The 24,190-nt window shown below is 40.6% G+C and overlaps 1 protein-coding gene across 4 annotated transcripts in view; it reads left to right on the top strand.

The window, feature by feature from the left end:
- Window positions 1–8,040, top strand: part of LOC127449402 (cAMP-specific 3',5'-cyclic phosphodiesterase 4B-like) — a 241,663-nt gene extending 233,623 nt beyond the window's left edge. For all 4 annotated transcript variants that reach the window (XM_051712809.1, XM_051712810.1, XM_051712811.1 and 1 more), the window contains 8 exons: window positions 3,653–3,825; window positions 3,916–4,014; window positions 4,118–4,282; window positions 4,424–4,523; window positions 4,620–4,774; window positions 5,048–5,170; window positions 5,436–5,618; window positions 5,709–8,040. In XM_051712809.1, coding sequence (XP_051568769.1) covers window positions 3,653–3,825; window positions 3,916–4,014; window positions 4,118–4,282; window positions 4,424–4,523; window positions 4,620–4,774; window positions 5,048–5,170; window positions 5,436–5,618; window positions 5,709–6,077 — 1,367 coding nt within the window. In that variant the 3' untranslated portion in view covers window positions 6,078–8,040. The remainder of the gene's footprint in view (window positions 1–3,652; window positions 3,826–3,915; window positions 4,015–4,117; window positions 4,283–4,423; window positions 4,524–4,619; window positions 4,775–5,047; window positions 5,171–5,435; window positions 5,619–5,708) is intronic.
- The last annotated feature ends 16,150 nt before the right edge of the window (window positions 8,041–24,190 follow it).

The raw sequence follows: 24,190 nt of genomic DNA, 5'->3' as shown, positions 1-24,190 counted from the left end.
CTGAACTGATAGATGGTGAAGACCAGACAAAAGCAAAATAGACAAGACAACAGAAGCCACAGAAAATAAAAATAAATTAGAGTAAACAGAGGAAACATGCCCAAAAATGGAATTCGTGCATTAAAAGATCAGGCACACAATATAAAGGATTGTTTTGTTTGTTAAATGCCATGAGATGGCATCTGACTCTCATAGTTGCACAGTGGAGAGAGATCCCCAATGCAGCAGTTGGAAAGAGGAAGGGGAGGGTGGAAAAGAGAGTAAAATTAGGGGAGGGAGGGGGAGACGGAGGGGGATGGGATCCTGCTGTACAGCGATGCTGATGGTGAAACCCCCAGCACTGGACATCCAAGCAAGAGAACCTGTGACTCATCCTGTTTCTGTGCTCTCAAGGAGACACGCACACACTCGACATACACCTTTTCGCAGCAGCATTGCGCTTTTGATTGACAATTTGCCAAAAAAAAAAATTTTTTAAGACTTATCTTGACATATCTTGAACTGCAAAAAAAAAAAAAAAAGGTTTTTGTTTTGTTTTGTTTCATCATTGGCAAAATGTCACCATTATTGTCTTGTTTTAAGCATAAATCTAACGAAAGTTTGTTAGGTTTATGCTTAAAACAAGAAAAGCTATTTGCCAACAGGGTAAGAAAAATAGATTTAATTCCAGAAATATTCTCTGAAAAACATGTCTTAAGATTGTACACAATTTTGTTTCACAAATCAATTTATCATGTTCTAAATAAGTTTAGATGTTTTTACAGGAAAACAAGACAAAATACTGATTAAGAAAAATATTTTTGCAGTGTGAAAATGCATGAGATTTGAAAATTAATGAAGAGGAAGAATTTCCTACATTGATTTTTTTGACAGTAATGATTTGCCATCTGGGTTGCAGGATTATTTAGGATTTAAAGTGATTTGATTTGACTGAGATTAAGTGTTGAAACATCTGTGCGCTGCGTCACGTGTGGCTGCTCTCTTTATGCCTCTCTTATTTCACTGTTCGCTGCCTGTCTCCATCAAAACGAGCAAGTATAGCAGAGATAGCTAGATTAAATCTTACCCAAACATGTCTTTTTACCTTTCTCTTTCTGTCTTTTTTATCTTGCATCTGCGCACACAGCCTGCGCATGTGGCTTGCCTTTGGTTGTTTGGTTTTGAAGATGAGAAGGAGGCATGAGGGTGACATGTGACAGTGAATCCTGAGAGGAGGGAGGCAGAGGAGAGGAGAGAGTGGGCAGGAAAATAAGCAAATTGTGCTTATTGCGCAAATTTCTTCGTGAGAAAATAAGCAAATTGGCTGTAATGAGCACGCCGAATGTTTCATAAGGATCATATGGGAGGCATTTTCTCTTGATTAGCGGTATTTTTACCACAAGAGAATACAGGCTTTTTCAGAGTCAAGATGAAAGAGAAACAAGTGCTCCCTCATCTCCGTCCATTTCCGTTCTGACGGGCTGTCATCCAAATGGGATGTCCTCACATGTCTTCAGTCATTAGAGAGGATAGAAGCCCATCTGAATGACTGCAGTGGTGATTATGGCACAGGTTAATGTTTAACAGAGTGAAGTGGATAATAACCAACACTTACATTTCACCTCTTCTCATTTCCAACACACCAAAGGCTTTTAGCAGGCATTATTACACTCTTCCAACAATGTGCCAGTGCTTTATGGCAAGAGAGAACAATTTTATCTGAGTAACCGAGTAAGCCTTGTGGGGCTTGGAGCCGACTTTGTGCTGAATCATGGCTTGACAAAATGGGAATTAGAATACTGTCTGCTCATAACCCATTGGCTTGGATTTGGATTTCATAAATTTAATATTTCAATGATGAAATCTCCAACAGTCATGATTGATTTTCATAAAGGTTTATGAATGAGGCATTCACTGCACAAATTCCTTAATCAATATTTATGTCTTAATTTTCAGTAAAAATATCTAAACATTTTTGAAACAAAATGAATTTACTTGAGAAGCAAAACTGAGTAAGATAATACGACTTATTTTCAGAGAATATATCTGAAATTAAGTTTATTTACCTTAAACCATTGGCAATTTGTTATATGTATAAAAAATAAAAGAAAAATAGATTTATGCTTAAAAAAAAAAAAAGAGTAAATATTTACTGATTGGCTAAAATGAACTTAATTCAAGATCTTAGTCTTCATATCTGATGCAACTTTGCTTCCCAAATAAATGTATTTTGTTTTGAGGATGTTTTGATTTTTTAATAAAAAATAATGATTAAGAAAGATTTTTTTGCCACGTTTTGAAATTTTCAGTCTCGAGATATTTCTGCACTGCTATTAAGATTGTTTGGCAATTGATATCACCTGAGGGTTGACCTTTGGAAATGCCATAAAGGCACCAGCCTGATCTCATTAATATACATAGCTATTTGAATGTTAATATTTGTAACATTTAAATGTACATGTTTGTATGTTTGGATAGACACTAAAATGTACAATAAGTACATTTGAAAGCATCTAAAATGTAAACATTTTTACGTATATACAGCTTTAGAAACGTAAAATATTGATGAATCGATTACAACTATATTTGAATACACAAATCGATTATAAATATATTTGTACATTTTTACTGTTTTATAGATATTTTAGATCCCTTAACCCTAACCCAACCTCTTAGCCACATTTCAACAATATAAAAACATGTAACAAGCAATGTACAGTAGCAATAATTTTTGTTACAGTATATTAATTTATATATATTTTACAGCCGCTAATCCCACACCTACTGTACTCCTAAACCTAACCATAACCATTTATTAAGCATATAAAACACATAAAAGGCAGATAAATTTAATCGCAATAATTTATTCAGAAAAATGGCAAAATTCTATGAATTATTCAATATTTATCCATTGAAATCGTACATGTAAACATTTGTACGTTTCTATAGATGTTAATACGTAAAATTATGACATTTAGATGCTGTCAGTATGTCAGTATTGTACGTTTAGTGTATATGCAAACGTAAGAGAATGTACATTTGCTAGAACCAAACTTTACATAAGAATTCATACAAATTCTCATGAGATCATGTTGAAGGCACAGACGTGGGGTCCCTCACATAGGTTTGTTGACAGCTCTGTCACAGTGAAAATGGAGAGTGGAACAGGAGGAGAAGGAAAGGAGGGGCGAGCCCCAATTGAATAGCTCAGTGGCAAGGCACAGGTCTCAAGTCACTCTGAATGGGTGACTGTTCTGCCCTGGTTGTAGGCATTGAATTCCCAAAAAGCACACGTACACTGCAGATGTGAGCTATTCAGCTGTGGCGCTGCACCTGGGCCAAAGGCGACTGCTTGCGTCACTCAGGGAAATTCGATACACGGCCACCGGTTTTCCAACAATGGGCTTTTGTTCGATCATGTAAGTGTCTCGTCTGTGTGGAAACTACAATGAAGAGATTGAACACTCTGGAATGTGATCTGGCAACAAGTGACACTCTCAGCTTAGTGAGCATGATATGGATAGAACAGATAGATTTGAGAAACATCTCAGTTTCATGGCGTTAAGTTGTCAGGATCAGTTACTGAAGCGTTTTTCTCAAATTTTGCACTATATGCTTAATAGGAAAGTAGCCAAAATCATTCTAATCTGTTTGGTCTCGCTGTTCCTCACAGACAAACAGAATGAGATGGAGATTCCCTCGCCTACACCAAAAGCCCGGGAGAAGAAGAAAAAGCAGTTGATGACTCAGATCAGTGGTGTGAAGAAGGTCTCCCACGGGCCCAGCCTCAACTGCGGCATTGCTCGCTTTGGCGTCAAAACTGACAAAGAGGATCTACTGTCAAAGGTAGGGAAAAGACTGGCTGCTACTCGCTGTATGACATGCTGTTCGATTTTGAGAATTCCTAGAGAACTCATTCCCTTTTACCTCTTTCAGGAATTAGAAGACCTGAACAAATGGGGCCTGAACATCTTTACTGTTTCAGAGTATTCAAACAATCGGCCTCTCACCTGCATTATGTACGCAATCTTCCAGGTAAGTCCTTCCTCCAGTTTTTCTTTTGGCAAATAGTCTACAACTTACTCCATTTTGCAGTTTTTAATTTGCAATATCAATGTGTTACTTCTTTCTTTAATAGGAACGAGACTTGCTTAAGACATTTAAAATACCAGCTGATACATTTGTAATGTATATGATGACCCTGGAGGATCACTACCACCAAGATGTGGCCTATCACAACAGTCTTCATGCTGCTGATGTAGCCCAGTCAACTCACATTCTGCTGTCCACACCTGCATTAGATGTAAGAACACTTTTTTGCAAGTCTGCGTGAGTAACCACCATGTTTAAGTGCCTTAATCTTAATGGCAAAGAGGAGCTTTGTTGTGTAAAGGTCGATTTTTTTTTTTTTTAAGCTATTCACCATTGTTCCTTTCCTAAACAGGCTGTCTTCACTGATCTTGAGATCCTGGCTGCCATTTTTGCTGCAGCCATCCATGATGTGGACCATCCAGGTGTTTCAAACCAGTTTCTCATCAATACAAGTGAGTTCCCACAGATCCCACTCTATAACTCTGCTCTCAACATAGAGTTTCTGGAGAAACATGGATTGATTGCAACCAATGCATAATTTCTTTCAGATTCCGAGCTAGCACTCATGTATAACGATGAGTCGGTTTTGGAGAACCACCACTTAGCCGTGGGTTTCAAACTTCTCCAGGAGGAGAACTGTGACATCTTCCAGAACCTCACCAAGAAACAGAGGCAATCCCTCCGAAAGATGGTCATTGACATGGTGAGATTCTTCAATCTGTACTCAAGACTTCTACACTTTAAAAAAGTGGTAACCTGCAATTGTTAGCTTAAGGAGCTGTTTCTACTTGATCTGTGAGTGGGAAATAGTTGGTGTAACTAGTGTATTCAATTTGTTTCAGGCAAGTTAAATGATATTTTTGAATGTAACCAGTCAATTTAGTTGCTACCACTTTTTTAGGTTAACATTTTTTAAAACATTTTCACAATGCATTTCTTTAGATGCTTATATGCTTAAATTTGTCCTTTTTTTCAGGTACTGGCCACAGACATGTCTAAGCACATGAGCTTATTGGCTGATCTGAAGACGATGGTAGAGACAAAGAAAGTTACCAGCTCAGGAGTGCTGCTTTTGGACAATTACACAGATAGGATACAGGTACAGTTCATCTTGCCCCCCATTCATTCTTAATTAAACTAATTAGTGTTCAGAGTGTCCAAGCCAGATTGGATCATTAGGAAATCAACCTATTTATTGTGTTCTGCACCTACTGTACTGTACCCAATTTGAGATGATTAGGATAAATTACAAGAACACGAGGAATTGGAATGGGCTAGCCAATTGAGTCCAGAACAATTAGATACTTAGGCTTAATTAGGTTTACAGTACATGGCTGAAAAACTGAATTGAGATGTTATTGCAGGTTCTGAGGAACATGGTTCACTGTGCCGACCTGAGCAATCCCACCAAGTCTCTGGAGCTGTACCGCCAATGGACCGACCGCATCATGGATGAGTTCTTTCACCAGGGCGACAGAGAGAGGGAACGTGGCATGGAGATCAGCCCCATGTGCGATAAACACACAGCCTCAGTTGAGAAATCACAGGTTTGTTACCAGTCTAATATGCAACAGATAACTCAGAAGGCTGTAGAGCCTGTTTTAAAAATGACATCTAATAAATTTTTCTCTTCTTAGGTGGGATTTATTGACTACATCGTTCACCCGCTGTGGGAGACCTGGGCTGACTTGGTGCATCCGGACGCCCAGGATATCCTGGACACACTGGAGGATAATCGGAACTGGTACCAGAGCATGATTCCTCAGAGCCCTTCACCACCATTCTACCAGCCCGACAAGGAGGGCAACGGTGGGGGATCTGGGCCCGACAAGTTTCAGTTTGAACTCACGTTAGAGGAGGAGGACTCAGAGGGCACGGAAAAAGACGAACAGAGTCAGGAAGATGAGGAAGAGGAGGCAGAAGATGAAGACAGAGCAGATGAAATGGAATCATCCACTACACACATCCAGATAGTTACCGAAGACGCCTCACCGGTCGACACATAGGACCTTGTTGTCCACCACTAGGTGGTAGCTGTTTTTCCCTTGCGAGAGGAGCAATCTTGCAGTTGATGCTTTTTAAAAAAAAATCCCACATGGGATGCTTTTTTAGGCCCTCGTGGGAGGAGGATGTCTTGCCCTCCTTGCACTTGCGTTTGGAGCCGTTTTGGTAGGAGCTCTCAGGAAATAAATGCTGCAGACATTTTGGACCTGATAGACTGACAGGCGACTTTGATAAACATGAAGGATTGGGGCCAACATTGACCATTTGTTCATTTGTTTACCAGGCGTTGAGGACTAGACACTACTGAGAGGATTTGTTTTTGGGTTTGTTTGTTTTTTTTGTACAAACACAGACTTTTTGTAAAGCTATGGGTGTGTTATGAGGTAAAACATGAACTACTGAAGAACAAGTATTTGTAAAGAAAGAGAAACTGTTTACTTTTCTGTACCATTTGTCTAAAGACTGTGTGCCTTTTTACTATTGACTTTTTAATAGTCTTTTATTTATTGAACACATTTTAGTATAACTGTATGTTGAGATTTTTTTGTTTTCTAAAGCAACCAGACAGAACCTGCAGAATTGTTTTATAACTAAGCTGGAGAGAGACCTTAGTGTCTTCCTTTGTTTGGCAATATAACTTAATAATCCAAACATCTGACAAATCATCAGAAAACTACGAAATGTGTATTCTGATGAAACAGGCACTTTCTGTTTATTCTATACAGTTTTGTCAGACTTTTTAACTATGAGCACAAACTCTGTTTCTTTAAGAAAATAACTAAACATCATAAGAATTCTTTAATAGGCAAATATATTGTTGACAGTTGTTGCACAAAAAGACCCTGTTGTTGTAAAGACCCTGACATCCATTTATTTAGTTTGATCTTTAGATTATATATATATATATATATATATATATATAAAAATCCATTACCATGTTAATCAAATCACAAGGGGTCTCATAATTTACTGAGATCACAGGGGAAGCCAAAGCTATATTTGCATAAAAATTAAGTTGCTTTCAAGTTGTCTTCCTTACTTCAACAAAACCCATTACTATTCCTCCCATATCACAACCCATACCTCACCAACACAAGAACAGAAAAACAGATTTAGAGCAATCTAAACTAGCTTTTTAACCCTTGACATTTATTGACACATTGGTACAAGTACATTTGAGAAAATCTTCCCTCTACCCTTCTATGATTGGGTCACTTTAAATAAAAAAAAAATTTAAATAAAACAAATAATTGGCGTAAATGGATTTGAACTCGATTCTCATCTCAAACTATGTATCAAGATCTGATAGTGAGATATTGCGAGGGGAATCTGCATGTATCTGCTCCAGTTCTAAAAATGTAAAGATTTGAACAGTCTGTCTCTCTGTAGTAACGCAGAATAACTTTTGCCAGTACTGCAACAATTATCCTCAACCGATTTCAACATGCCAGTTGAGTAATGAATTTCATGACATTGACATTCTTACTTGTGTCTCATACATTTTTTTCACTTGTAATGTTTGTGTGTAGTCAATGCTTTGAGGTACTTTAACTACCTTATGCTCAAAGTCTCACCAGTGGAAACAGTTAATGGCCAAAGTAGCATGCAAAAGTATGTTTGTGCGCACATATGTACATGTCTATACAAAACTGTGTTTGTGTGTGTGAGCGGGTTTGGGTGGTTTACGAGGACATTTTTTAGGTTAAAAACTGTTAATTACAAGGGTATTATGCTGTAAATGTGGTTAATGAGGAAATTTTTAGGGTCCCCATAATTCAAATCGGTTCTAGGTTTAGGGGTAGGGTTAGGGTTAGGGGATAGAATCTATAGTTCATACAGTATAAAAACCATTATGTTTATGGAGTGTCCTCATAAGGATAGCCGCACCAACATGTGTCTGTGTGTGTGTGTGTGTGTGTGTGTGTGTGTGTCTGCTCAATCACCAGCCCACGCTTTTTACGACTCCTTACATTTACGTTGTTTATATGCTCTCAAATCGGTCCTCTACTGTTTATAACAGTGTATTTATTACCGTTAACTGTACATAAGAATTAATGTTTCTTTGTAAATTTATTAATTTATATGCACTTGCATTACCGAACATTGGTGGTGTTTCTTGTGTAGTGGGCTCTTGGACTGAGCCTGTTTTATTTAGTAATATTGTTTATGTTTTAATATAATTAAATATATATTATATATACTATGTATGAATATATTGCACAATTTTCAACTGCCCAGAACAGTAGCCTATGAGACACGTGACCCATTGATAACGGGGAGAGTCTGTAGATAAGACATAAATACATACTGTAGACATCTGTCAGATATTAGAAGCTTTGTGTATCACTGTTTGGTGTAACATTGATAAGTCGATATCTCACAAGATTCTCCACAGAATGTGGCCCTCAAATATATACAACATTTTGAATGGAGATTGCTAAAAATGGGTCAGATGTTTTACACAAATGCCTGTGAATACACATATTCTGTGTTAAATTTACAGGGGAGGAATTGGTCACAAACATCACAATCTCTGAACAACAATGTGAAATCGATATAATTACGTGATCTTCTGTAATTATTTGTGCTGATGTGAACTATTTTTCTAACCTTGTTAGCAGTTTTGAAATTCAAATTGTCAGTATAACTTTGTTAATCTATGTTTGAGATCTTTTGGTCCGATTTGGTCCAAAAGGATTCAACAGAATTAGTGCTATCTGCATGAGGGATGAGTTTTTATCATCTGGTAATCCCACATTGTTGCAGGTGAATATTCAATGTTTCACACAATGTATGGTAATAATATTGTATATTGTGTTCAATAAAATCTGAAGCTACTTTTCTATAAAGTGATTAAAGACAAAGCATGAATATATTCCATGTGTCAATGTCTTTCTTCACTGATATGGGAAATTATTAGATGGCAAATCAAATGCTTGTACATACTTGCTCATACTGTATAATTCATTTATAATTTTATCCAGCTGAATGATTTAAACAATATAACAATTTTTCCTTTTTTACATTTTTATTCCCTCAGTCCATCATATTGACATGTACAGTATGTTTTATAAAAGAAAACATTATTTCATTCAGACAGCATAATCAATTAGAACAATGGATCACAATTCAGTTTTACAATGGATAAATAAAAATATAGTACATGAATAACCAGTAACCTTGATCTATATGAGGCCTTGATATCTGCATTTGAACCCTTTGTTGTCAGCTTGTTTAAAGTTGAATCCATGCCGTATGACAGGTCTCGTTGCATCACATCCAGAGAATATCAGTCCCTGCGCTGTTCCTCGAGCTACGTCAGTCCTTAAATGACACAGTCTAGAGTGAAAGCTCAGTGGATGAATCATTCTGATAACATTTTTGTAAGGCAAGAAAGAAGCTGGAAAGATGGAGTCAGATGAACAAGGGCCATTTCAGGATTGAGATCTTTCACATTCTTTATTTTAATCTGCAGATTTGCGATGCATTGCCAGTGTAGCTGAAAGTTGCCTTGAAGACTTAGTTCAGTTGAGGCTAAAAGTGGCAGGGTCATACAGAAATTAGGGCAGCAAGTGACCACACTGTATTTTAAAGTTTAGTGTCACTGTGTCAGGTAAAATACAGTATGTAGCCCTAATGAAGTATTGAAATTTGGGTAGTTAAACAGCATTTTACAAATTCTTTTATAATTATTATGCATGTGGCTTTTTGACCTTATGTTAACTGACAGAATATATGTAATATTTGTTTCTTTTAAATATTATTTGTAAATAGTGTAGCCACCTACAGCATAAACCATTAATATATATATAGAGAGAGAGAGAGAGAGAGTACTGGCCAAAAATATTGGCACCTTTGGTAAATATGAGCAAAGAAGGCTGTGAAAAAAAAATCTGCATTGTTTATCCTTTTGATCTTTCATTCAAAAAATTCACAAAAATCTAACATTTAATTGAAACAATTGAAAGAGGGGAAATATCTCATTATTAAATAAATATTTTTCTCCTAAACACATTGGCCACAATTATTGGCACCCCTAGAAATTCTTATGAGTAAAATATATCTGAAGTATATTCCCATTTATATTTGACATTTTTAGTGCACCTGGGTGACTAGGAACATGAAATTGTTCAGCCATGACTTCCTGTTTCACAGGGGTATAAATATTAGGTAACACATAGGCCGAATTCCCTTAATCATCAATCACAGTGGGTTAGACTAAATAATATAGTTCTGATGTGTGGCAAAAGGTTGCTGAACTTCACAAAATGAGAAGTGGCTATAAGAAAATGGCCAAAGCCTTGAAAATACCCATTTCCACCATCAGGGCAATAATTAAGAAGTTCCAATCAACTGGAGATGTTAAGAATTGGCCTGGAAAAGGATGTGTGTCTATATTGTCTATAGTGAGGAGGCCAAAGAATCTCCAAGGATCACAGCTGGAGAATTGCAGAAATTAGTTGGGTCTTGGGGTCAGAAAGTCTAAAAAAAATAAATAAAAATTAGACATCACCTACATCACCAAAAGTTGTTTGGGAGGGTTGCAAGAAAAAAAGCCTCTGCTCTCATCTAACAACAAACTCAAACGTCTTCAGTTTGCCAGATACTACTGGAACTTCAAATGCAACCAAGTTCAATGGTCAAATGAAACAAAAAAGAGCTTTTTGGCAGCAAACACCAGAGATGGGTTTGGCATACACAGAGATGAAGTACCCAAGGCCCACGGTTAAATGTGGCACTGCATCTTGAATGTTGTGGGGCTGTTTTTCTGCCAGAGGTCCTGGACATCTTGTTTGGATACATGGCATCATGGACTCTATCAAATACCAACAGATAAAAAATCAAAACCTGATTGCCTCTGCCAGAAAGCTTAAAATGGGCTGTGATTGGATCTTCCAGCAGGACAATGATCCAAAACAAACATCAAAATCAACTCAAAAATGGTTCACTGACCACAAAATCAAGGTTCTACCATGGCCATCCTGGTCCCCTGACCTGAACCCCATAGAAAAGTTGTGGGTTGAACTGAAGAGGAGAGTCCACCAACATAGACCTCTGAATTTGAAGGATCTGTAGAGATGTATGGAGGAATGTTCTCAGATCCCTTGCCATGTGCTCTCCAACCTCATTAGGCATTATAAGAGAAGACTCAGAGCTGTTATCTTGGCAAAGGGAGGTTGCAAAAAGTATTGAATAAAAGGGTGCCAATAATTATGGCCAATGCATTTTGGAGAAACATATTTATTTAATAATGAGATATTTCCCCTGTTTCAATTGTTTTACTTCAATTAAAGGTTAGATTTTTGTGAATTTTGTAATGAAAGTTCAAAAGGCTAAACAATGCAGATTTTTTTTCACAGCCATCTTTGCGCATATTTACCAAGGGTGCCAATATTTTTGGCCACTATATATATATATATATATATATATATATATATATATATATATATATATATATTCCTGGCAATTGAAGTGACACCTAGACAACAATTAAACCCATCTTCAAATATCTCTATAGTCCAAATTGACATTATATTATTTTTTCATTTTTTGCAAGATGCTTATTTGTTGTATAGCAATATAAGTCAGATGTGATATTATTCACCTAACATGGTATAATATGATTTTTTTTTTTTTTACCTCTGGGACAGATAAAAAGAAAATAGTTGTTTCCTTTTCCAGTGGGCTTGAAAAAATGTAAGATATTTTTGGCAGCTCTGAAAGCGTATTAAATAGTTATATTATCAAAGCTGAGTTTTTGATTTCAGTATTTTGGAGAGGTGTAACATATTAATATAAATGCAAAAGAAGCAATGGTGCTGCAGTGGTGACCTTGTGGTCAGTGTCAGTACTCTGATGTATAGAACTGGGGTTCTCATGGAAGGTCTGGGTTCAAGCCTGGCCTTGGTCATGTTCCCATCCTGTTCCTCTTTTTCTACTTTGTCTATCAATAAAATATGTGACTGTTTATTTGTATTTACTGGCCTTTTAAGATTTTACAAACACCAAGTTCAGTCATGAAACGCCACATAGTGAAAGCTAATAGGTTCTTTGATATGTAATCTGAGTGCCAATCAACATGCATGCTCTGTCTTTGTCTAACATTTAAATTGCCTCAGTTGTTTGCAGGTAAGCCAGTTTCACTGCAGCCTGCTTCGGAAGTTTATTCTCTCAAACCCTCCCCCTCCTAAGCACTCCCTGTCTAGAGGTGCTTCACTGGGATTGTATGTACTGTATGTCTAATTGCACAGCAGCAGCATGTCCTATATGTTTGATGCAACATGCCTTATGTACAGTATGTCTTATCATGCAGCAGCAGCATGCTCAACATGGCATGTCTGTGTATGTTATAGCAGTAGCAAGTCTTTGTACCTGCTCTGCAGCAGCAGTGTAAAATGTAACTTGTCATATCTATTATGACCCCGTTTCCACCTGGTATTAAGATGTGTTTCGGGTGACCGATCACATGTGGTCAGGTGAGACACATCGCTGTTTACACCTGGTCATTTAAATGCGTCTTCTGTGACCACTTGTGATTGGATTTTGAGGGGAGAGGCTCTGTTTCATGACGACATACATCAATCACTATGCCAGTGTGTTCCAGCAAGATAATTAACTGCAACAAAGTCAGAAAAGACAAAAAAAAAATAAAAAAATAAAAAATAAAAAGAGGAAAAAACGGCCCTCTATTTCTTCCTCATGCTGCTGAAATTTTATCTAAGCACAAATGCAACATTTTCAGCAGAATTGCCCTTTATTTTAGTGGATTAATTAACCTGAGCTGCAGATGTTTGTGCTTCTCATAAGTGTCCCTACATGTTGATATCAGACACACTAAAGAAGATCTGCGAAGTTCTAATGCTCGTGTATGTATCCACTTTTTAAAATTGACAGATTGACAGGTGAGGGGAGGCGCTTCACTGCTGCCAGGACACATACAGGACAGATTAGCGTTTACACCTCAAATGTGATGCGTTCAGATGCGTTTTTGACCACATATGTCAACAAAATATTTTAGACCCCGTTTGGACCTGTATTTAGAACTGACCACATGTGATCCAATCACAAAAATGCATCTTAATACCAGGTGGAAACGGGGTCTAATATAACACATTAAATTTATTCCGAGAGTTTACTGAACTGAACATTTTCAGCAATGTGCATGGAAAGTCCCTGTAGAGCCGAGGAGAGCGGGGCCGGGCTGGAATGACGCACGCCCGGTCCCCAATCAGCCTGATGGGGTGCGCGAGGGATAAAGGTGGCTGGGGACGACAGTTCGAGAGAGAGAGAATTGCAGGCAGCTGTACTGTGTGTTTATGGTTGTGTGTTTTTGGTTAAGTTTATTATTAAACTATTATTTATATTCTTAAGCCGGTTCTCGCCTCCTCCTTTCCACGGAACCTCCTTACACTGGTGCCGAAACCCAGGAGGGAGGAGGGATTCCCATCGTAGAGTCCTCGACACTGCCGTCCACCCAGGGGAGCGCCGCTGCCATCCGAATGGGGGGCGGAGTAGCCTGACCACCCGGACGCGGGGAACGGCCGCCATCCGCGAGGCGAGTGGGGACTGGACTCCCCGACCACCTGGAGCGAGGGAGCCACTGCCGGGGACGGAGGAGTGCCCTGCCGTCCCACAGGAACGCGGAGGGGTCGAGAGAAGACCGCCGTCCGCGGGGGGAGGAGGGAAGCAACTCCCCGACCGCCTGGAGTGGTAGGGCCGCTGCCAGGGGTGGAGGAGTGTCCCCACGGGATGCCGGGAACGCAGAGGGGCGTTCTGTCCGCTGGGGGTCGGAGGTCTGACTCCGGTCCGCCCGGGGAGGAGCGGCTACCGTCCGCCTGAGAGGGTGGAGGAGTGATCGAGGACCACGCAACGGCGCATCAGAGAACCGGTGAGTTTCTTTTTCTCTCTCTCTCTCCTCTCTCTCTCTCTGTCGTTCCATGTTGGGCTTTCCCTCGCCTATTTTGTTTTTGTTGTTGTTTTTCCCCACCTGTCTCATCCCAGGTCGAGGAAGGCGGGGATGACCCGCTGGCAGTCGGGGCGCAAGGCACGCCCCCCGGAGAGGAAGGGGGGATGTACGTCATGCCGGGGGCTCCCCGGCCTGAGGCAACGCCGGGAGGAGTGTAGAGCCGAGGAGGGCGGGGCCGGGCTGGAATGACGCACGCCCGGTCCCCAATCAGCCTGATGGGGTGCGCGAGGGATAAAGGCGGCCGGGGAGGACAGTTCGAGAGAGAGAGAATTACAGGCAGCTGTATTGTGTGTGTGTTTATGGTGGTGTGTTTTTGGTTAAATTGTTTATTAAATTATTATTTAAGTTGTCAAGCCGGTTCTCACCTCCTCCTTTCCACTGAACCCCCTTACAGTCCCATTTTCAAAAGTTAACATCTCCACTGTACTGTATTTTTTCTGTTATATTTTTGTATACTGTAATCTGATCGATTTTATCCTATCAGTTATATCATGCATATAAATTTTATGTGCATACTTTTAGAGTACACATACAGTATGCAAATAAGATTTTCAGTATTCGGATCTGTATGCATTTATTCTATTGTCTTTTATATGAGCCCAGTTGCCAGAAGCCCCTTGAGTTCAGAAAACCTTTATTTATAATTGTATTGTAAGTGTATTGTCACTTAGGGTTTTCTTAACTTAAAGGGTTGCTTGCAATCAGCAGCTGGCAATATGGGCCCTGTTTCAATGAATCCCAATCATAAGTATTTGAGACAGCTTTAACACAGATGCCTGCTATTCCCAAAAGAACCATGTAAGGCCATGCACACACATTCCTCTTCCTTCCAGGTACCTTCCATCACCCTGCAGTAATTCATTTCTGCATCATCCAGTGTGATTACTTATAGTCTGTTTTTGTTGCAGATAATTAGAAGATGGAAGGCTAGCTTTATATATTCCAAGGGTATGGATAACTAAGGGTTTGCAAACATCATGCAGAGTGCTCAAAAAAAAAACTCTGGGTGTGTGTTAGCCTTGTAAATGAAGGCTGTAAATCAATCCGATGATGATGGCTAGCTATTTTTAACTTTCAACCAATTAGGAGATGAGGCTGGTGACACTTTTTCTTCCAGATAGGGGCTGCCGAGTGTCAAGAAGTCCGGCTTAGCCAGCTCACCAAAATTGATTCAAAATGAAATCCATAAACACTCAAAAACACACTGACATACAATACATGCAAAGACCCAAGTCGGTCTACATACAAACATTTATGGCATATTTGAGCAGTACTTGTGCAACAATATATTATAATACTAGTACATTTTATAACACTACACTAAAATATATTTTTTCTCTAATCATGGTATTGTGTACACAGGTGTCCTGCGTCAGTCAGACACCATTCATTTAGTTGCTGCAGTTGGATGATTTTTATTACTGTGTATTTGGTACAGAGATCATATACAGTGTTTATCATTGTGTGAAAGATTAGCTTGTCAGAGGAACATTTAACTAAATGAATGTAATCAGAAATGGACCTTTCGATTTTGCATTTGTAAATACCTTGAATATTGCACATTAATCTGAAGGCTATAAGAACTGTCCAACAGACTTCAGCATCATAAGCATTCATACAAAACAAATAGTGATGCATATAAAATGTAAAATCAATGCCATCTAACTTCCTTAAAGAGGAATTATTGTTCATTCTCCTCCATACAGCCTACCAATGCTGCAGTCTCAACAGAATTGCTCTCCTGAATCTCCTTCCTACCTAATTCTGTTTAAATCCATATTACCATGCTACACATACTATTTTTTGCAGTATATGGATATGACAAGAGTATTATGCTATTGTAACCAGTCCTGCTCAAACCGCTCTGAGTGGCTAAAGCCTCTAGCATCAGTCGCTAGTGTGCCTCTTGAGGCCAGGGGAGTGAGGTTTACACACACTGCACAGCACGTATCAGCTGGCAACCGTTACACTATTCCGAACAGTGTTATACTGTAGCAGGCTATTTCTGTCGGGAGAGGAAAGCACTTTACTTGATGTTTATAGATTTTTTTATTTATTTTTTTTACAAAAAGATATATAGAAGATATATAGGATTTTGTAAACAGTTTATAATTTTGTATTATTATTATTCTAAATCTCTTAGATTAATATGGCCTATATGGGGTTGGCTCTGCCAAGTTCTAAAGATATACAATTTCCAATCTTCTTGGAAATTCCCATCTGGGATCAGACAAGGGTCTTGGTGAGTATACTCCTTGTTTTACTCTTTAGTACTGTGACAAATGTGGAAGTTATTCCCATTCTCCCCAATAACCCCCGATTATTGGTCTTTCAGACTGGTCCATTGGCTTACACAGAGAGAGCTTTCTTCTGTTCTGTCTTGGACACCAAAACTTACATTCCTCCCCTTTCTTAATGTCTCCCTCCCTCTCTCACTATCTGTTTAATGTGCTTGACCAGAGAGCGCTAAAAAATTCATTTTCCACAGTCATTAGTTGCAGGTCCGCATTGCTCCCTCAATGGATGCCTGTATTGCAGCTGTCTAGGTTTTCAGTGCTGATGGTGTGTCAGAGGTGATTGGACCAGCCTGTGTGCTAGTAGGATGATTTATTTTCTTGCTTGTTTATAGTTGCACAGCAGTTCATGACATTATGGCCTGATAAGAGAGGCAAAAATACAGTTGATCTGAGAAGCTGAAGATCTTTTGCTGCCTTTCTTCTTACACCAAAAAAATAAAATAAATAAATAGCACTTCGATTTTAGAAAAGAGCTTATATTTTAACCAAAAATTGTTTTGTTACAAGGGTATTTTGCATTCATATCAGGTCGGGCAGGGGTTGTAATTATTTACAATTACTTAATTACAATAACTGTTGTCAAAAATAATTGTTTAGTATTTTTGTATGTTAGGTTTTATATGTTTACTGTTTCTTTAAGTTTTCTTCTTCTTTTTCTGTTTACATTTTGCTGCATTTAATAGCAAGTTTCCATTGTGACAACCAGTGTTGGATGAGTTACTCAAAAAAGTAATCCACTATAAATTACCAATTATTTCTCTTTAATCATAGTCAGAATATTTTACTTTTAAGTTACTTTCTAAATCACTTTGCAGAAAAGTGGTTTAGAAAGTGGTTTAGGGCAGACTTCTATATGAACATGCTACAGGGATGGCTTTCTCTGCTGCGCATTGCTCCGCGTTTATATCAGCAGCAGCATCTCCCACTAAACCCGTTTAGATGTGCACCTCCTGCGAAATTCAGTGGAAGAGAATAGGGTGTCGGACGCCGCGAATGGGGCCCCCCTGGGAGTTGGGGGCCCCTGGACTTCAGCTCGTGTAAACCTGTGAAGTAATGCGCCCCTGATCACAGACACACAATACAGACATATATGAACATATAAATTAATATTTTGAATGTATTATACATAAATAATATTATTTTAGAAATGTGTAGCTCAACAAGTATTGACGCTGACTACCACCCCTGGAGTCGCAAGTTCGAATCCAGGACATGCTGAGTGACTCCAGCCAGGTCTCCTAAGCAACCATATTGGCCCGGTTGCTAAGGAGGGTAGAGTCACATGGGGTAACCTCCTCGTGGTTGCGATTAGGGGTTCTCGCTCTCAATGTGGCACGTGGTAAGTTGTGCATGGATCGCTGAGGGTAGCATGAGCCTCCACATGCTGGGAGTCTCCACGGTGTCATGCACAGTGAGCCATGTAATAAGATGTGCAGACTGACTGTCTCAGAAGTGGAGGCAACTGAGACATGTCCTCTGCCACCCAGATTGAGGTGAGTAACTGCGCCACCATGAGGACCTACTAAGTAGTGGGAATTGGGCATTCCAAATTGGGAGAAAAGGGGATAAATATTTTTTTTTTTTTTAAATGTGTACCCCAAGTAATTTACTTTAAATTAATCACCTTAACTGAAAGTAAGTAACTATAATCTGAATACAAGAAATTAAAATATAATGCATTACACTACTTTTGGACTTAAAAGTAATTTGTTTACAATAACTAAATACTTTGTAATCAGATAACACCCAAGACCGGTGTAACATTACAGAGCAGGCAGGACAGGCTGAAGACAGGACAAGACGAAGATGTGTGAGAACCCAAATGCAGTTTTATTTACAGTGCTGCTATTCAAACGTGAATTCAAAACATAAACATAAACATAAACATAAACATAAACATAAACATAAACATAAACATAAACATAAACATAAACGACTTGACTGTTACAAACAACATTACATCAACAATACTCGACCAGAGACAATGGCAAACATGAGGGCTTAAATACATGGACAAGGGTAACCACATGACATTGACAACCAATGATGAGACTAAACTAATGAACATGATAACAAGACTAATAAACAGGAACCAATAATAAAACAGAACTAATAATAAGATAACAAGACACATGAAACCAGATACTCACATGACAGGAACAAATGAGGGAAACAGGAAATCACATGACAAGGACACATGACCAGAAACAGTGACAGGAAGTAAACAAATTAAAAAATAAAAGGCAGGAAAAAAAAAAAAAACATGAACAAAAACACATTTAAACGTGACATATCCCCCCCTCAATGGGCGGCTCCTGAAGCCAAATCATAAAAAAACTAACAATGGAGTTCAAAAGGGGGCTGGGGGGTGGGGTTTCTTTCTTCATACACATCTGGGATGGCATGAGAGCGAGTAAATGATTAAATAATTTTGGCAGATGCTATTTGCACCCCGGTGCAAATAGTGGCAGATATTATTTGCACCCCAACCCCAGTGCAAATAATGGTAGATACTAATTGCACCCTGGTGCACATAGTGCCGGATGCTATTTGCACCCTGTTGCAAATAATGATATATGCTATTTGCACCCAGTACAAATAGTGGCAAATATTATTTGCACACCAACCCTGATGCAAATAATGGTAGTGTGGTGATGTTGGCGTGGCCACGCGATGTCTGTGGAGAGCGAGGCCAGGAGAGGAAGGGCAGTAACAATTGACACCTGTGGGAAATCACCTCTAACAGTTGTTTTGTGTTGCAGTGAGAACTGGAGAGGGATAAAAGGGCAGTCCAAACCACCGGAGGAGAGAGAGAGAGAGAGACACACGCAGCCGTGTTCGTTTGTGCCATTTTGTTATGCTGAAAAGCAAACCCATTTGTGTCACTGAAAAGTGTAAAATAAAAGTCTTACGTTGGATGTTTACCCGGCTCCCGCTTCCTTCTTAACAAAGAAAGCTAGAGACCTGTCATAGGTAGATATTAATTGCACTCTGGTGCAAATAGTTTTAGATACTATTTGCACCCATATTTAAATACTAACATACAGTATGGGCATCACTGCATTGTTTATTGTGTTAATTTAGAGTCCCACAGACAAACTACATCACCCCTCCCCTAAACCTAACCTTATAACTTTGGTTTTACTACAGTAACTACAGCACTCCCTGACATTTAATGTGACCAAATCACTGCAATGAAACCAACATTTATATTCATTTTATCTATTATTTTAAGTATTAAATGAAATATTAAGAGTGGAAACAGGAAATCGTATGGTAAAAAGAGTGGGCAAAACGCAGATTCAAACTGCGGTCACTAGGACAACAGTACACAATCACACACCATCTTTACACCCCACACCACCACAGGGACATCTATTCCCAGATAGCACACATACGTCCCTGAGATGTCTGTTTTAGATCTTTAGATCTGGAAAGCATCATAATCTGATAAACATCTGATAAACATCTTAAAAAGATCAGATTTATGAATATTCCAAATCATAAACGTCTCAAAGACATATGCTGAATGTCTAATAGACATCTGAAAGGAAACAGATACAATATGTCAAATAGACGTATTGAAGATGAGCAAACAACGTAAAATAGACGTCTTCCAGATCTAATCACACACATATAATAGACGTCAGGGAGATGTACGTGTGCTGTCAGGGTTGGTTACTTTATCGTATATTTCTTTGTTTCCACCAGGTTATTAGTGTGCCTTTGTGGCAGATGCTATTTACACTGGAGTGTGAATAGACACTCTGAATAAATTTTTTGGGTGAACTATTAACTCTTTAACCTTTAAAGAGTTGGGAACATTTGTTCTGGATGACCATATAGCAGCTAATGCAGCTATCATATTTCCATGCAGAAAAGGAAGAAAGAACCAGAAAATTATACAGACTTGATAGAGAGAGAGAGAGAGAGAGAGAGAGAGAGATGTAACCATATGATATGATAATATGAGGAGTGTCTAATGCTAATCATCCACTGTCTCTCCCACAAACATCAGAGCAGCAGAATAAGCTGCGCTGGAACACAATGTATGGCTTCTGATGATCTGCTGTTACTATGGCAACCACTTTAAATGGACTGCATCTGTAACTCTGTGTGCACCTATAAAGGATAAACTAAAACAAGACAGAAATCCTCCAGATCACTTACGTAAACACGAGGGCAAACCTATGCGTTCACATAAACACGATTTCATTTTACACTTATTTATTTTGATTTACTGTGACCACATACACTCCCCATATTCAAAGACAATTAGCAATAAGCAAAATAAACAAGCTTAAGTAAATACACACTGTTCCAAAATTTTACATGTTCTCATTTACATGTTTTTATTTATTTAGGGATGCTCACTGCGAGAAGCTGAGAAAAACAACTAGACGCGGTGCAATGGTCAAAGACGTCTGTCTATCGCCTATTTCCATAGAAAAACTACGGAAAAGGAGAGCACACGGACACAAAAAAGGTGTGAGGTGTGAAGGTGTTGAAGGGCCCAATAGAAGTTCAACTTTTGAAAACGCAACTCGCAACATACGTGCGTTCTGTTGTCGGCCTGCGTCTTTTTTGTAGTGCAAAAATGCGTTCGGTCTGAACGGCCTCTTATCGTCACTTAATACCTCTATCTGTACAATTTGCTGCAGTTGTCTATTTTATAAAAACAATTTAAAAAGCAGATTAAACTCAGGTTAATGAGTCTACGTGTGTCACGTGGCAACAGTTCCCTCACAAATATGCTAGTGTTTTCTTAGTTTAGAATTAAAAAAGAAAAAATTTAAAAATCTGGATTTTTTTACACATTATCACAGGAAAGACGTGTCGGATCAGACTGACAAAAGTAAGTCAGTGTGTCAAAGTTTGTTCTGGGAGAGTTTGTTTATGTTCTGTTTGAAGGGCAGGGTCGACACACAGCCAAAGAAAGAGCCAGGTGTTATTCTGACATTGTGCGAAGCAGGACTTCGAAGAAATTTGGTAATGTGGATTAAAATGTATCATTGTGCTTTTATTAGGTGTTCTGGGAGGTTCTGTTTTCAATTAATTTGATGCTGTTTTACTTCCTCCTCCTGTATCGTCATAGGAAGATCAAATAATCTAGCGAGGTTTCCATTTTACACCTTCAGAGACCTCAGAAACTAATTTATAAACACAGTGCGGTGCATTATGTGTGAGAAGAAAAATGCGATGGCTATAAAAAAATAAAATAAAACAGGGCTTTTTTAAAGTGAAAGAAGTGTTTAAGATGTGATGTCATGTCAGAGGCGCCATGAACACTTTTAAGGGGGATATGCAAGACAGAATTATGGGCCCCCTCCTTTCAGATGAATGTTTTTTGTTTTCTGATTTGGGGATTTTTATAAGAAAATAAAATAATCTATCTTTTTAGAGAAATTAGATTCCCTATCTGTCACTCACTCTACGTTGTGTCGATGTAGTGACACTAGGGGTCACTCTTGGGAGCCCGAAACACCTCTGGTCTTTGAAAAAAGGCCAATGAAAATTGGCGAGTGGTATTTGCATACCACTCCCCCGAACATACGGGTATAAAAGGAGCTGGTATGCAACCACTCATTCAGATTTTCTCTTCGGAGCCGAACGGTCGATGTTCACTGAGCTGAATTCCCACGGCTGTTCATTCACCTCTGCTGGATCTGACAGTGTATTTCAGCAGCTTCTCCCCCCCTGCACTGGTGCACTGCAGAGAACGCCCCTGGGTGCTTCGGCAGAAATAAAAGAGTATATTCTAAAAAAAGAGTATATTTCTCTAAAAGAGCGGCACACACGGAACGTCTTTTTAAAGATGCCTTTCCGTTTGTGTGTTATTCCTGGTTGCGGTCGTTATCTCTCACCTTCTGATGGTCACGATCACTGTCTTTCGTGTCTGGGCGCTACCAACGCAGAGACAGTGTTTGTGGATGGATCATGTACTCATTGCGAGAACATGACCATGGCAACGTTGCGGTTGCGGCTTGCCTTCGTAAGAAAGCAAGCCACCCCAGAGGCTCCCCGCCTCGGTCCTTCTACCTATGGGTATGAGGCCAGCGCGGCTAGCACTGGGGGCGATTTGGGGAACCCAATGGGACCACCTCCGCCAGGTATCCCCCCATGAACATCCCATTCCCCAGCATGTTCGTCTGCCCCGATCGGGCTTCCGGATGAGTCCACCGGCTCATCTCACGGCGAGTTCGACCTCTTGTTCGGAGCCCGCAAAGGTGATGAGCTCTCGAGCGCAGCATCGGAAGCCTCAGCTGGGCTCCCCCCTCGGGTACGGTTGCCCAGTCACAGGCTGACGTGGAGATGACGGACATGCTTTCCCGGGCAGCCACGAGCGTCGGGCTAGAGTGGAACCCTCCACTCTCCCCTGAACCCTCGCGGCTCGATGATTGGTTCCTGGGCTCGCGGCGCCTCTCACAGCCATGCCCCGCCCCAGTTCCTTTCTTCTCGGAAGTGCACGAGGAGCTGACAAGGTCGTGGGAGGCACCTTTTACTGCCCAATCCCGATCTTTCAGCTCCCCCGCCCTCACTGCCCTCGATGGTGGAGCGGCCAAGGGCTATTCGGCGATCCCCCCGGTGGATATAAGGGCATAGGTGCACCGCAAGCACCACCACCTGGCGCGGGCGCCCAAAGCTCCCGTCCAAGGCCTGTAGGTTTAGGTCGTCCCTGATGGCCAAAGCCTATGGTGCCGCTGGACAAGCCGCCTCTGCCCTGCACGCCATGGCTATCCTGCAAGTCCACCAAGCCATGGCATGCAAGGTTTGCATTCGAGGGTCGGGCGTATCAGTACAAGGTCCTCCCTTTCGGCCTGACCTTGTCCCCTCGCGTCTTCACGAAGGTCTCAGAGGCAGCCCTTGCCCCGTTAAGGGAAGTGGGCATTCGCATCCTCAACTATTTCGACGATTGGCTAATCCTAGCTCATTCTCGGGATGTGTTGTATGCACACAGGGACCTGGTGCTCTCGCACCTCAGCCGACTAGTGCTTCGGGTCAACTGGGGAAAGAGCAAGCTCCTCCCGGTTCAGAGCATCTCTTTACTTGGCTTGGAGTTGGACTCAGTCTCGGTGATGGCACGCCTCACGAACGAACGTGCACAGTCGGTGCTGACCTGTTTGAAGGCATTCAGACAGAAGACAGCGGTTCCACTGAAACTGTTTCAGAGGCTCCTGGGGCATATGGCATCCTCAGCGGTGGCCACTCCAATCGGGTTGATGCATATGAGACCGCTTCAGCACTGGCTCTAGACTCGAGTCCTGAGATGGGCATGGCGCCGCGGGACACATCGCGTAGCCATCACGCCGGTCTGTCACCGCCTCTTCAGCCCTTGGACCGACCTCACATTTCTACAGGCAGACATTCCCCTAGAGCAGGTCTCCAGGCGCGTCGTGGTTACGACAGACGCCTCCGAAATGGGCTGGGGTGCTGTATGCTATGGGCACGCAGCCGCTGGCTTCTGGATGGGGCCGCAGCTGCGTTGGCACATCAACTGCCTCGAGTTGTTGGCAATTCTGCTCGCCCTGCGGAGGTTTCGGCCGTTGATCCAGCGCAAGCATGTGTTAGTTCAGACAGACAACACGGCAACGGAGGCATACATCAACCGTCAAGGCGGTTTACACTCCCGTTGTATGTCACAACTCGCTCGCCGTCTCCTCCTCTGGAGTCAGCAGCACTTCAAGTCGCTTCAAGCTACTCACATCCCGGGCGACCTCAACAATGCAGCGGACGCGCTGTCATGACAGGTTACCCTCAGGGGAGAGTGGAGACTCCACCCTCAGGTGGTCCAGCTGATTTGGAGTCAATTCGGGCAGGCACAGGTAGATCTGTTCGCTTCCCAAGAATCCTC

This window comes from Myxocyprinus asiaticus, chromosome 12, assembly GCF_019703515.2.
Source record: "Myxocyprinus asiaticus isolate MX2 ecotype Aquarium Trade chromosome 12, UBuf_Myxa_2, whole genome shotgun sequence".
NCBI lineage: Eukaryota > Metazoa > Chordata > Actinopteri > Cypriniformes > Catostomidae > Myxocyprinus > Myxocyprinus asiaticus.
Note: the sequence above shows the minus strand (reverse complement) of the source record. Positions and strands in the feature narration are given on the sequence as shown.